This window comes from Nylanderia fulva, unplaced genomic scaffold (genome assembly GCF_048542155.1).
Source record: "Nylanderia fulva isolate GAGA-0341 unplaced genomic scaffold, ASM4854215v1 Scaffold8, whole genome shotgun sequence".
Lineage (NCBI taxonomy): Eukaryota > Metazoa > Arthropoda > Insecta > Hymenoptera > Formicidae > Nylanderia > Nylanderia fulva.
Genome location: NW_028190916.1, coordinates 760,960 through 776,405, shown reverse-complemented (window position 1 = coordinate 776,405; position 15,446 = coordinate 760,960). Strand labels below are relative to the sequence as shown.

The 15,446-nt window shown below is 30.9% G+C and overlaps 2 protein-coding genes across 2 annotated transcripts in view; both read left to right on the top strand.

The window, feature by feature from the left end:
- Positions 1–1,842: 1,842 nt before the first annotated feature.
- LOC114929525 (protein DPCD) lies at positions 1,843–3,531 on the top strand. The gene is made up of 5 exons (XM_029301096.2): positions 1,843–1,945; positions 2,047–2,117; positions 2,536–2,735; positions 2,870–3,103; positions 3,213–3,531. The coding sequence occupies exons 2-5, from the start codon at positions 2,054–2,056 to the stop codon at positions 3,411–3,413; spliced, it is 699 nt and encodes a 232-aa protein (XP_029156929.2). The 5' UTR covers positions 1,843–1,945; positions 2,047–2,053; the 3' UTR covers positions 3,414–3,531.
- A 1,066-nt stretch (positions 3,532–4,597) lies between these two features.
- The window catches only part of LOC114929518 (uncharacterized), a 51,068-nt gene continuing 40,219 nt past the window's right edge, over positions 4,598–15,446 (top strand). The window contains exons 1-2 of the mRNA XM_085489178.1: positions 4,598–4,724; positions 6,913–6,988. Coding sequence (XP_085345304.1) covers positions 4,702–4,724; positions 6,913–6,988 — 99 coding nt within the window. The 5' untranslated portion in view covers positions 4,598–4,701. The remainder of the gene's footprint in view (positions 4,725–6,912; positions 6,989–15,446) is intronic.

The following is a 15,446-nucleotide window of genomic DNA, read 5'->3' as shown; positions in this document are numbered from 1 at the left end:
GGCACATCATGTGCATATTGATGTGAATAAGCAAAATGTTGCGATGTTGATACATCGTGTGCATATTGATGTGAATAAAGTGAACGTTAATCATGCGCAATATGTATACTATTAAATAAACTTTGTTGTGTTATAAATTTAGAGAATACACATCGATTTGCGAAGCGCTTAGTTTCAGGGGCGTCATGGATGTGCAAAACTAGATGGATAATGCAAAACTAGAACTGCATTTAATTGAGGATTACAAAGTAGAGTGAAGCGATAAAAGGCAAATGATTGAGGCATTGGCAAATTTGCAGTAACTAATCTTTGAACCATTTTGTGTTCCATGTAGAAAGCAGCTTGAACAGATTTTTTAAATTTCATTCTGGTCAGACAGATCACACACTGTAATATATATATATATATATATATATATATATATATATATATATATATTACAAATAACATAGTAAATATAATACAAGTATGTGAATACATTTACTGCGATGCGTTATTATAATGCTATATTATTAATAGCATTCGTTGAAATACGAACAAACATGATAAAACACATATTTTTATAAAATAAAAAGATGAGAAATGTTCAGGTATTTCACATTTGCCTTTTTATGTATATATTAATGTAGCTAGTATAATTTTCTATAAATATTATATAAAATATATATATATATATATATATGAAATATATGAATGTATGTATTTATGTATATGTATCTGTATATATAAATACATATACACAAAGAGTAATAATAAAATATATGTTATAATGTTAAAAAACGAACGAAGATACAATTTATGTCAGCAATTATTAATAATCAGCTCCTTATTAACATTTACATATGCAATTGTATTCATATAATGGGGTGTAGGATGCCTTTTACATATTGTACTTAGCGAGCGGAGATCTCACTATTGGCAAACCTTTGTAAAAAATTAATTTATAAGAACTCTGTTCGTCTATTGTACAAACAATTATTTGGATATGCACAAATAGAGTGCAAATCCACCTAATTACAATGAAGATCTCCTGTCATTAAATTTCTATATTATATAAATAAAGCTGAATAAACCTCTGGGGAAAGTATCATACTGATTTGTACTTGTCTAATTCATGAATACCTAATCTATGAATACTAATATTTTTATAAAAATTTAATATTATTCAAGAAAAACACATTTATATATTTTTTAAAATTGTATATATAATATATAAATATATATAATATATATTCTCAAGTTGCACATTGAACACTAACATTTTTAAGATATTAAAAGTTAAATATATGTGAAATTTGTATTAGATATATATATATATATATATATATATACATATATATATAATATATATATATATGCATATAAAATATATTTCCATTTTCTAATCAAGTTATAATAAGTATATATGTTATAAAAGTATGTATTAATATATATATTCTCAAGTTGCACGCATTGAACACTTTACATCTTTGAGATATTAAAAGTTAAATATATGTGAAATTTTTATATATGCATATAAAATATTTTTCCATTTTAAAAACGTCATATTGTTTAAATTAATATTTCTTGAAAATATATATGTAATTGTAAGCTTTACGCCCTATCCCTTTACTGACAAAATATATCTATTTAAATATTTAGTAAGTCATCTTTATATAATGACTTTTGAGCTGGAAAATAAATAATAAAATATTTTTATAAAAAACAAATTTGAAAAATATGTACATAATTTTTTGATATATTGCTCAATGTTAACGTCAAAAATTATAACTCTCGAATTACGAATACGCAGCCGCTGAATTCCGGTTGGGAGAAGCCAGAGAAGGAAGGAAGTAGAAGTGGAATCCGGAAGTAGTAGCACAGTATATAATAGTAGCACGTGGTAACAGAGAGATCGTTCAGCGATATAGGATTATGTTGCTTTGTATATTTCGTTCGTTATATAGTAAGTTCTTGATATTTAATATTCTTTATTCATTCGTTTATCTACTTTATATTTATTTTGACATATCTGATTGTGGTTGCTAAGAAACAAAATCTTTACAGAGTAAAAATGACGCCCGAAGCATGGTTAAAATACATATATAATTCCAAGATAACTGTCTTTGTTGAGAATGGTAAGAATAATTAAATATAGTCATGATTATTAAATCAGACCTATAATTTACAAGTTATGTGCTTCTAACCTCCAAATATATATGTAATCTTTTATAAAAGATATATAAAATATATACATATGAAATTATAGAAACAATACTTTCTTAATTACATCATGTCACAGTGCTACTAAATTTTTCGAAACAATTTCATTGCTTTCTTAATAAATTTCAAATTAATATATTTGTCATACTCAAATATATGTGAAATTATATGTGATATTTTCTTTTGTAATACATCAAATTGTATACTTGTTCTTTCGATTAAAGGATGTCCTGATATTAAAATATTTAAAATTAAATTTTGCATAATGTTTAATAAATGCAATGTATATGTTCAATAAATGTAAATAATTTACTGATTTATGTTTGATTATAGGACATAGAAAAGTTCATTCTTTATTTCAAAATGGGGCAGAAATGGTAGAAGAATATAATCTAGATACCCATGTAGTAATGCGAAGAATTTGGAAGAAGAAAAATAGTTTTGGTACAGATCTCGGTTGGACCGTAGAAATTGGAGATCCTGAACCTAATGAAAATAGTATGGAAATCGGAATACGAGAAAGTTCAAAAGCTGTATGTTATTTTTCTATTATAAATATATAAGTTGAAATATCTATTTCAACATTAATTAATTAAAATCTAAAGTGTGATATTTATAAACAGGTAATATGCATAATGTATTTTCTAAATTTATTTTTTAATTGCAGCCATTTATTATACAACGAATAACAAAAACGGCCCTGGAATGGCGAATTATGAATTTACCATATCCTCCTTATATATATAAAGTTACTGTAGAAAAAGATGACACTATAACTGTACGTACAACTAACAGAAAGTACTTCAAGAAAATAAAGATTCTAGACCTCGAGCGAATTGGATTAAAACCAGAACAGGAAAGACTATCATTTGTGCATCAGTATAATACTTTAATTATAACGGTATGAGACATTTTTTTATATACATGTTTTGTATATATTGTTTATTATATTAATTATATTTATTTATATGACTTATTATCATTATTTATTTGTTTTTTCTTTATTTTAGTATAAAAAGCCTGCCGAACTTCTCGATGTGGAACATAAAATACTATCCAGGATTTTAGAGGTGGAAAGTAAACAATATGTACAACAATATGCACGAACATATGGACAACAAAATGAACAATATTCACAACATCCACAACAATATTCACAACATCCACAACAATATTCACAACATTCTTCACAACAATGTCCAGTCATTTAATAAAGCGTCATGAACATATTACTGACTCTTGATCAAGTCAGATTGTGATAGTTTTCTTTGTATTAATCAAATAAAAAATAATTTCACTTTTGTACAGAATAAAGTTTGTGAATTAATATCATATGTATTTAAAATTTGTGACGCATTTCTATAATTTGAATTTTGTGCCTTAAAAAGATAATATTTCTTAAATATATTTATATCATTTGCTAATTAAAAAAATGTTAAATTAATAAATAGTATAAGAATCTTTTTTTTAATTATATATGTTCTATTGTGTAAGGCAGGCATAGTAAATTAAATTGTAGTAATTTGAATTGTTTGAAAAATGTCACTGATCTCATATTTTTTATAATTAATCATATCCGAACGCAGTAATTATACATGTATAACATAAATAAAATTTTTGTATCTAAATAAAATGAATATTTTAAATAAATTTTAAGAGATGCCCTATGCAAAAAAATGGTGAATAGGTTAGCACAATACTTGGGTCTACTTACTTTAATGATGCTCTTTCAGATGTGATTGTGTAGAATTTCCTTTATAAAGACTGTCACACTTTACACTACGCGATATAGTAAAGTAAAATATAATAAAACAATCGCCCGATATTTTTCTTGATACTCCCGATAAGAAAATATTATTTGCGAATTTATTCTAAGCAATTTCCGCATCCATAACTCGGATATAGAAAGAAATCTAGTTTGTAATGTTTCTATCTTAACATAACCATAGCTATCCCTTATAGCGATCACAATATTAATTAGAATGATGATATTAATTACAACAATTTATTTCGTTTCTTCGACACTCACGACACACAATTAAATTTGCATCACGAAACGTCTCGACGCAGTCGTTACATGGCGCGTAAAAATCTCGAACTTCCGGTTCCGTTAAAACTGATTCGATTTTAATCTCCCGGCTAAATTCAATTCGCATAATATATACAAATATAAAATCGAGATCTCCGAATCGGAAATTAAAATATTGTGTGATTCTCGCACTTACTAATCGCACGTGATAATGATTTGTAGCGTCGAGACATCCTTGATGTAAAAAATGTCGAAAAAACAAAATACCTATTAACAATAAGTGATATAACGATTAATCGAGGCGTCGATATCGCGCGCGAAGAATCGAGAGATCGATCTATCGAACTCTTCGTCGGTCGAGTCCGCGCGTCTGCTGCTGTTGCTGCGTGTGTGTGCTGTGTGATGGTGGTATTGCGTTTCAGTGTCATGTCCTTAGTTTCGCGGGAAGACTTTTTGAGTGAACGGCAAATATGACGAATTCGGTGCCGGACAGGTAAGCGATTTTCCATTCGCCGCACGGCGAGGCTCGCCGACTGTTTCGCAATAGTTGAAATCGCTCGTGAATCGGGATCGTAAGCGTAGTCACATTGCGAAGAGGTTATGCTTCGCCGATTTTTTTCTTGCGTCCGAAATACATCCTGCGATAGTGCCGGTAATGCGACAATTGTACGCGATCATTAATCCGAGAATGAAATAGCGCCTGTGACGTGTCTAATGTCAATATAGAGCGAATAGTTGAGATTTTGTTAATTCGGAAAGAAATTCGACGCTACCCTCGAGACAGCTGATTAACCGATCGAGCACGAATGTCTCGTGTAATTTCCCGCCGTTTATTGCAGATGGCATTTTATGTACTTTAACTCGCCGAATTTTGAAATTTCATTTTTAGTTCATTAGTGTGCGCGCCCGAAAATGTTAATGTTTACTTGGGCATCGTGAGTTTCTTTTTTTAGATATGTGTGTGTAATAATTATATCGCGTCGAGTGTCTAATTTTCATAGCGATATATCGTTAAAGATGTTGGAATAGAATGAATTAGAGATAATGTATTTTCGTAGAATTAAGTACGTAATTAGTGGAAATTGAGTATCATTCATATTTTTAGATTAAGAGGAATAGAAAATAAATAGAGAAAAAAATAGCATATGTGTATACACGATACGAAAATCTTTTCTTATAATTTATCCTGAAAATCATGGTAATCGTGAGACAATAGGTATGGGATTGGAAGAATTTTATAAGAGTTTCTTTGATTGATATTTACCACAATAAAAAATATTAAATAAATAATAATCCTTAAGGTTGCCAGTAATAATTAATAAAAAACCACTCCTCAATGTTTAAAGTCGACCAGACTGGCAATAATTTATTATAAATAATTATTTGAAATACAACAACGTTTCGGCTGTCATTGCAGCCCTTTTCAAGTACATCTATAAAAAGTTCAATCAAAATAATTATAATTTAATACACTTATTCGCAACAATTTAGAAACGCGCATTAAAGAACATAGAAATAACATAAAAAAAGACAAGACATTGCATTCTGTCGTTAGTTTACATCGGACTTGCAACGATCATGAGTTCCGTTGGGATTCTCCGGTGATTCTGCATGAGGAAAAACAGACAAGAAAAAGAGAAATTGCAGAAATGTTTTACATAAAAAAACAAGGAAAAAGTATTAATTTACAGAAAGATACGGAGAATTTCAGTGGGATTTATGATCGTGTTCTTGACGTTATTTAAGTCGTTTTATATTTATTTTTACTTTTAATTTTATTTTTATTTTTATATCCACCTATTTATTTATTTTTATTTATTTGACTTTATTATGACGATTTAAATTACGAAAGACACATTTAGTTTCGTCTCTATCTTCTTAACGCTTAGTGACTAAGATTCTTGTGAACAGTTAACATCTATTTAATATGTGCTTACTTCTGTCAGTCTTACATTGTTCATCAAAACAAGCGTTAACATTGTCGGTAGTTTGCATAGAAGTTGATTTACTGTTTTAAATTTGGTATGTAACACATTTTTGTTTTTAAATGTATAATTAATTGTTGCGAATAAGTGTATTAAATTATAATTATTTTGATTGAACTTTTTATAGATGTACTTGAAAAGGGCTGCAATGACAGCCGAAACGTTGTTGTATTTCAAATAATTATTTATAATAAATTATTGCCAGTCTGGTCGACTTTAAACATTGAGGAGTGGTTTTTTAAAAAATATTAATATGTACATAGTAAAATTAATCGAACATATTTTATATCTTATCGTGATAGATTTTATTAATATTTTTTTATTGTGATAAATTTTATATATATATATATATATATATTATTAATCAGAGAAATTCTTATAAAATTCTTCCAATATCATATTGTCTCTCGATTATCATGATTTTTAGGGTAAATTCTAAGAGAAAGTTCTCTATGTGGAATATCTGCACGAATATATGTACAAACACAATAGGAACTGATAAATCAAAATTTGATGATTGATAATGACATACATATTTATAATGTTTGTTAAAATATTTGTTGTGAAAAAGCTTTATATCTGATTCAATGAAACTATCTGCGTTTTATTGGACTTTATTTCTGCTATCGAATTAATGCAAAAATATAATATTGCTTATTATTAATTTTATAATTATTGCAATTTTTGTGATTACAGATGGTTAGAGTACAAACCTTTTGGTAACGTGATCAAGGGCACCAATATCATAGCATTCAAAGTTCCATTAAAAGACGTGAGTCTTAAATAATTTACTTATTTTATTTATATTATATTTATTTATATTATAATATAATTTATATTATATTTATGTTATATTTATATATTATGTTTATAATTGATTTTTTTTCAATTATATTGTATTTTAATAAATTATGTATATAACGAGGATATATAAAAATTAAAATGTTGAATATTAAAAACAAATAATCAAATCAACAATTTTTACTTAAATCGTATTTATGCTTTAGCATATCAATGTAAAAAGAAAGTAAAATATTTTGCAAACTGATCTAAAGAATAAAACAAAAATTTGATATATAAATATAATATAAATATAAATTAAAATACTGCAGACATGATATAAATATTTATTGATTTTTTAATGCTAAGAACATTGATGATTCTTACATTCATGTGAATGTAATATAAAAAATATTTATAGTTGAGTTAAGGGTTGTATTATTGCGATTCATGATGTTGAAAACGTTTGTATTATAATATTCAAAAATGAAAAGTATATTTTTCTATTATAATTACGGTAACCATTTTCTGAGAGAAAATAAAGGACAAATCTGAAAACTTTAGAACTTTGTTTCAACATGTTTCCAAATCAGTTTGTAACTAAAGTAAAGATCGACGAGCAAAAAAAAAATAATATTATGACTATCAAAAGTCTAAAGGTATATATAATCTTATAGTTTGATTCTGAACAAATACTTGACTTTTTAAATAGATTTCGGATAAGAAGTTCTATTATTTTTTGTACAAATTCTCATGTTAGTATACAACATTAGATATAAAAACGCAAAATAAAAAATAAAGGATAAAATTGTAACATAAAGGACATAATTTTAAAATAAAGAACAAAATTGAGTGTTGAAAAAAATGAATTTTAAAGGACAACTATTCAAAATAAAAACTTATCCTTTAAATTAAAGGACGGATGGTCACCATAATTATAATATATATAAAAATCTAAATTATAGGCATTATTCTATTAAAGCAAAATTTATAAAAGCACGCGAGGTTCTCGCGGAATTCACGTTATAGTCGCAGTTCGCTGAAACAGGATGCCCTTTTTGTCTACCGCCCTTCTATCTCTCCCTCATTCTTCAATTCTCCTCTCTCGTTCTTCCCCTTTACACTAAATCAAAGATTCTCTTTGCGGGGGTCGGGACGACCGCATGGCAGATAAGATCGCGTTGGATTCTCGAAATGAACGACGGGCGGCAGGTACACGCGTCGTCGCTGTGATACATGCACGCGTGTATAGGTGCGTTCGCACGCACGTAGGGCTCGTGGGATCGTGGCACGGGTCTCCGTTAAATCGATGCGGCATCGCAGAGCCGGAGGAAAAGAGAAGCAGAGACGGAAGAGAGCCGTGCGTTCACCCGTCTACTCCGGGACTGCACCCAAGGGTGGGAAAGCAACGTCGTCATCGTCGTCGTCTTCGTCCTCATTGTCGTGAGATCTCATATCGGTCGCGGCCAAATTGCCGTATTGTTGCGCGCGCGATGACCCCCCTGTAGATATAAACAAACATGATATATGTGTGTTCCTCCTTTTCCCTTTCTCGGCGGCTCGTGCAGACCGTCTCACCGATTCTCTCCTCTTCTACTAGTCTAATAAGTGAAACGTGTGCTCTAATGCCAGACGTTATTGCACGCGCCGATTGACATTTAGTTATTCGCACGCTGACAATGAGATGCATGCGCTCATTCATTGAGATTCTTGGAATTTTCAATTAGAATTTGATCGAGATATTATAATTGTCGATGTCAATTTGCTTCTAATGTTTTTCTAAATATTTCTCATTCCCTATCTTTATTGGGGATTATAAAATGCTTGTCGTAATAATTATAATTATAAAGAAAATATATCATGCATATTTTAATTAGTTTGATATTGCATAAGAAATTATTTTAATATGTAATTTTAATTATTAGTCTTCAATGTTCTTTTCAATGTTTTTTTTAATATTTCTCATTCCCTATCTTTATTGGGAATTATAATTATAAAGGGGATTATAATTATATATAAAGAAAATATATCAAAATAAAATAATAAAAGATGCTGAATTATTTTTTTCCGATTTTATTTGATATTGCATGAGATATTATTTTAATATGTATATAATTATAATTATTAGTCATCAATGTTCTTTTCATTTAATATAATATTTTCACCTGCGACTGTATACACAGTCAATGAGCATTTGCATAGCATCTCATTTATCTTGAAAAAAAAAAAAACGTTTTGCATAAATATGAAAATATTGTTGACGCCTAACAGGCATATTGCGGCATTTTTATTACCAAAATAAGTCGAGATCAATCGTTTTTTGATTATCGGTTTAAGGGCCTCGCATACGTCACGTTGCATATGCTGATTATGGGCGGCGCATGGGCTCCTAATTGACGGCACAACGGTGTCCAGGTTTCATAGGATATAAAACATTTTTATATACCTTCGACTCCGCGTCAAATTCTCATTAAAACACGTAACGATAGTCCGTCTAATTGACCGCATCGCGCTTGCCACGACGACGTACTTCTGATCGTCGCATCTCTCCACTTACAAAATAATCTCGCGACTCTCGTTATCTCATTGAAGATATGATTAGGCCGGCCATTTTTCATGGCAATTATAATAGTTCACGATAATTTGTATGTTAATCAACATTGAATGGTTATTGATTAACGTTCCGTATCTGATAAGTTTTTGGATGGAACATTCCGATAATTTTTGTTTAGAAGAATCCATAGTTTTTTACTTTACTTCTTTCCCGATAATTAACACAATTTATTTTACATGCACGTCATATGTAATACAATATTCTATTTTTATCGTATTAAAATAAAAATTTTAAAAATATACATATATGTATACACTGAAAAGAAAATAAAAATTGTATTGAATTCGAATAAATATTTATTTCTATATTGCTATATTTGTTTCAAATCAATGATTTATTTGGCAGTGTTAAAATAAATATTCATTAATTTAACAATTTTTTTCAGCGTATCTTAAATTGATCTTAATATTCTTACAGATAAATTTGAGATATGCATACATTCCATTGATTTAATTAAATTTAATCGTTGCTTAAACACTCGAAAGAAGATTTTGACGCTATTCGTTACCCAGTCGCATTATTCCTTGGGTCTTTACAAGTCGCTCGTGTCAAAAATCCGCGGGATCCGAGTGGAAGAATTAGCGATCCTAATTCGCCGCACGGTCGGAGGTGAGCAGCAATGTTTTGCGATCCTCGTTTGCTCCGAGCTATTTAATTTCCGCCTAAACTCGCGGCCGGAACCGGTCTTTCCCGTCCATTTTCGGCCGTTCTAACTCGCGCAGGACAGTTGCAAATAAGTTTCGGCTCGTTGGGATCGCCCGCTATGCGTATACGTTGCGTATATATGCATACGCAAAATAGGAGAGTGCCATAGCTAATTGATTCTGGCATCGCGGGCATTACATAAAACAAGTCGAAGTTAGGGCTCCGAATTGGATTCACAAACTGATTGGGCCCCGCTGCAGCGGCGGCGGCGACCGCAGGGGGCCACTTGTTAATAGGGCCCTCAAAGGGCCAGCACTCATTCTTGGGCTGCCTGAGCTCGTGCACGGCGAACGCTTCTTCATCATCTATATAAGAACTTGTAACAAATATCGGCTCACACGAAACGTAATACGCTCTTCGCCGACGCTTTACAGTAGGTTTTCTATCTTTCCTTCTCTGATTGGGGAACGATGCTGACTTGATGAATTTAAGATGGTGTTACTCATATATTTTTGACGCAGATGCATTTCTTAGCAAAAGTTTATTTTTCTACAATGAATTATTTGCATAAGTAGAAAATAAATAGAAATAATTTGAAAATAACTTGTACTAGATGGGGATTTCACTTGACTGCCAAAACTTCGTGTTATTTATAATAAAAATTTTGCAAATTATTATTATTATATTGCGTTTGTACTTTTTGTTTAATATAATAAATATTTGATTAAAGATAAAATTAATGAAGAAAAATTGAACACTTTAAAATATTTATATAAGCTTTTATAATTTTTTCGAATTTTTCAACATATCTAATTAAATTTCTACAAACATATATTTACTTTCTGACAATGATATGTATATATATTTTTTATGCATATACTTTCATTAAATTGTCAAGATCCGAGATAAATAGATAGCTATCAAGTTATTTCTTATTATTTTTTCTTGAGCGATAGGGACGTCAAATATGGAATTCGACCGCCTATCTCGACAGATTATTTTTTTCCTTTTTTTCTTTCTATTTTGGAACTGCTGCGGCAATGTTGGGGATTTCTGCACGGTGGTAGAATATTAATTCATGTCCAGAAGTTAGGATAGGGCTCGCTAGATAATGTTTCTCGTCGTGGGTGATATCTATATTTCAACCCTCCAAAAATCCCGAATATTGAGATTGTTATCGCGTGAACTTCTCAGTTACACATGGGCTACTCGCCCTTCTAGTAAACGCGTATAAGCAGCTGTTTCTTCGGGAATAAGACGAATGGAGAGGATTGAGCATTTTGTGTTTTAAATTTGCCTAAAACTTTCTAGAGGAATGTATTCCTTTAACTGTATACTGTAGAAGAATGTATTTCAATTCACGCGGTGGAATTTGTTCATTTGCAATTTAAATTAAGCTTACACTTAGTATATATTGTATATAATATTATTGTGCAATATTATTTAAATTTATATCGAAATTATTTACAAAATTTTTATTTAATGTTACATAAAATATAACTATTGATAATTTTATTTGTGGCATGAGGTACAAATTCAATTTTATTTTTATTAAGATAATTAGCAAATATATCTTGTTAAATATATACTTTATATCTGATGCAACAAGAAGGAAGAAGAAAAATTCTGTTTTCTAACATGAAAAATAACGACATTTCTTCGATATAGTCATTAGAATTTTATAGCACTACCTTAGCTAAATATTCCACCGACTCGTTGATTAATTCTGTTATGATAACTCAAGAATGTAGAATACCTTTTCTCGGCCGGCCCTTTCATTTCCAGTTTTTACCTGCATCGGAAAAATAAGTTCTAGCTGCGCAAATAAGGAAAAGAATATCGCGTTACACATCTCGCGAGAGTATTGAATCGATTCATTGTCCGCTATGCAGCAATCATTATTCACAGCTGCCATACATGACGTTTTTGCTAGCATACTATGTGTAGGATTAGCTGCAAACATTTTTTTACATATGATTTATGAGTGAGATCCTCGCGAACTTCATCACTCGTGCAACATATTCGTGTCACGGTCCGGGCTCCGCGTCCTTCTGACTGATTCCTTTCGTCTCTTTTTTTCACGACGAAATATTAAGTAACGGCGATAGCGATCGGTTGGTCATTGTCGGAAATAATAAACGGCGTCATTGTGCCTTGTCGCAGACGTTAATCTGACGGGTAAATAGTCGACTTCGTAATCAATGATTCTTATAGTTTCGCACGAATTTTACTGGGAATTTTACGAAATTGTAATTATCTTTGTGATCAATTTGGGTCATTTCATATTAATACGACAAACACGCATAATATATATATATATATTTTATAAATTAAACTTCGGCTCGTATACAATTAAAATATGTGATATAATAAAAGGCCAACTTAACGAGCTTATATGCTATTAATTGAAAAATTTTTATTTATTAATTTACGTCATACTATACAAAAGTTACGATAAACGTTTCGACTGTACGACAGTCTTTCTCAATATCCTAATAATATGTTAAAAAATTAATTTAGTCATTTCGACATCATAAATAAATACAACAATTATAAGATTATATGACGAACGCAGTACAAACGCAGTGTTGTTACATAATATAACAGCATCTGACGCTCTAACTCATGCCAACAATCATGAATTTTGTACTGCGTTCGTCATATAATCTTATAATTGTTGTATTTATTTATGATGTCGAAATGACTAAATTAATTTTTTAACATATTATTAGGATATTGAGAAAGACTGTCGTACAGTCGAAACGTTTATCGTAACTTTTGTATAGTATGACGTAAATTAATAAATAAAAATTTTTCAATTAATAGCATATAAGCTCGTTAAGTTGGCCTTTTATTATATCACATATTTTACGCATAATATAGTATATATTATTATTACAAAATTTATAAACATTCACAACGCGCAATATGTTTGTATTTTAGTTCAAGGCAAATAAAATATTTGTATAGCCTTCCATTATTTTTTTTTGGTATTCTTGATAATTATATATATATTTTGTGCTGTCACATTATAATCAAATTAATTGCAAATTTACGTTTACAAAATGTAAAACAATTTTTTTTTTTTTTAATTTACCGTGAAAATCATGGTAATCATGGGGCAATATGGCATTGGAAAAATTTTATAAAAGTTTTTCTGATTGATATTTATCACGATAAAAAATAATAATGTACATAGTAAAATTAATCGAACATATTTTATATCTTATTGTGGTAAATATTAATCAGAGAGAAACTTTTATAAAATTCTTCCAATACCATATATTAACCCACGATTATCATGATTTTCAGAATAAATTCTAAAAGAAGATTCTCTCTATGTATAATTCAATTTGACATATATTTCTCTAGTTTAAAATATATAAGATTAAATCCAGTAAAACGATATCCAAACATAAATTGATTTAACGGAGAGAGGTGTTCGCTCAAGATTACGTGGACGTTTAATGATTCTTCTCACGAATTTCCCGTGCTGGAAGATTACGGTGATTAATTCGGGACACGTTCTTTGCGTCATTATCACGTTCCCATAGGAATCGGCCGTGCACGGTCGTTAGATAAGCGGATTTATTGGCTCACTGCGAAGCGAACGCGTGTTCTATGTTATTAGCAATGGTAAGTGTTTGTTTAACACTCACCAAAGAGAGAGAGGTGGATCCGCGAGTGCCTCCTCATCTTCCCATAGAGCATTTCACGAGCGAGGATGAGCGGCGTGACGGGAGAAAGGAGGGAAACGCTGGAAGAAGAAAGAGAGACAGCGATTGTAATTTATGCCGAAGTTAGCGAGCAACTTCGATGACTTTGTAAAATATTACTGATCCCCGTTTCGGAGATCTTATCTAGATCCGACACTGCGCTCCGTTTCGTCGGAACGCCTTCCTTCTTTCCTCTCCTCCTCCGCTCTTTCTTCTCCTTCTTCTTCACCATCTTCCTTTTCTTGTGTTCGTCTTCTTCTCCTTCATCGTCGTCTTGTTCCTGCTCTTCCCTTAGCAGCCTGGCGCCTCTAAAGGGGGTCGTCGTGCGTCACGCCGAGACCCACTGCGCCAGAACGACTTTGCTTTCGAAGTTCCGCCAATCGACACCGAAGAAAGCATATAAACATGTCATTTGTTGATGAAACTAGTTTTTATCTATGTCCAAAAGAGAGAGAGAGAGAGAGAGAGAGGGTTGGGAGCGCCGTGGAAGTGTTGAACATTTACTAAATTGGAGCTGCCGCTTATTTTATTTGTTATCGATACTGTCTTGCGATCTACGGTCGAGGATTCGATTTTAAAATGAAAAGCGCGAATAAAAAATTCACGAAATGGCAGTGCATGCATCGATCTCTCTATTTAAATTTTAATATAATTATACGTCAAATATTTTCAAAACTAAAAAGATATAAATTCAGGTCTTTAAGACCTGAATTTCATCTACTTGCGCACAATCTATATGGATTTATTAGACATAAAAATGATCTATATGGATTTATTAGACATAAACATGAGAATGTTTGAAACGCATAATAGAAAACTACTTGTGTAATAAAATATTATATTTTATTATTGGAATATTCTAGAATATTCGCTTCCGATCGCAAGTCAACAGGCATATCGTTTTTTTATATGTTTTTTTTCTGGAAAACATATCGCGACATAAATTATCCTGTCGTACAAAAACACGCTCGAAATATAAACAATTAACGGTGTCGCAACCGTTCCGCCGAATAATTATATTTTATTGAGCATGCGCGGCTTCTCACGGGCGCCTCGTTTCGCCAATAATTATCGTGATCTCCAGCTCGCGCATGCTTTCTAACAGCCGTTGTTCTGTCAAATTTGACAGCGGCCAATTACGCGTAATACGCTCAGGTCACCTCGCGCAACTTTAAAAAGACGCAAATTTATTGGCGCGTCACACGAAGGTGGGCTCCGCTCCGGAAATTATAAATGAGGAGCTCTCACCCCGCTTGCCAGCTTTATCGCTTTTCCGTCGTGAAAACATATCGCAAACCGCTTATCTGATAAACCGCAAAATTCGTTGACGACCGCCGCTATTCCGCACGTTGATTTTTGATTCGAGTTTCTCTGTAAATTAATTAAGATTGTAAAAGTTTGTTAAAGTGTTCGTTTTCTAATTGTTTTATAATATTAAAGTCAATTTAGTACAAAGAGTGACTCATCCTTTCGTG

Coding starts and splice junctions, on each gene's coding strand:
- LOC114929525 (XM_029301096.2), top strand. CDS start 2,054: ATGACGCCCGAAGCATGGTTAAAATACATATATAATTCCAAGATAACT. Junction 2,118..2,535: donor AACTGTCTTTGTTGAGAATG/GTAAGAATAATT, acceptor GTTTGATTATAG/GACATAGAAAAGTTCATTCT. Junction 2,736..2,869: donor TACGAGAAAGTTCAAAAGCT/GTATGTTATTTT, acceptor TTTTAATTGCAG/CCATTTATTATACAACGAAT.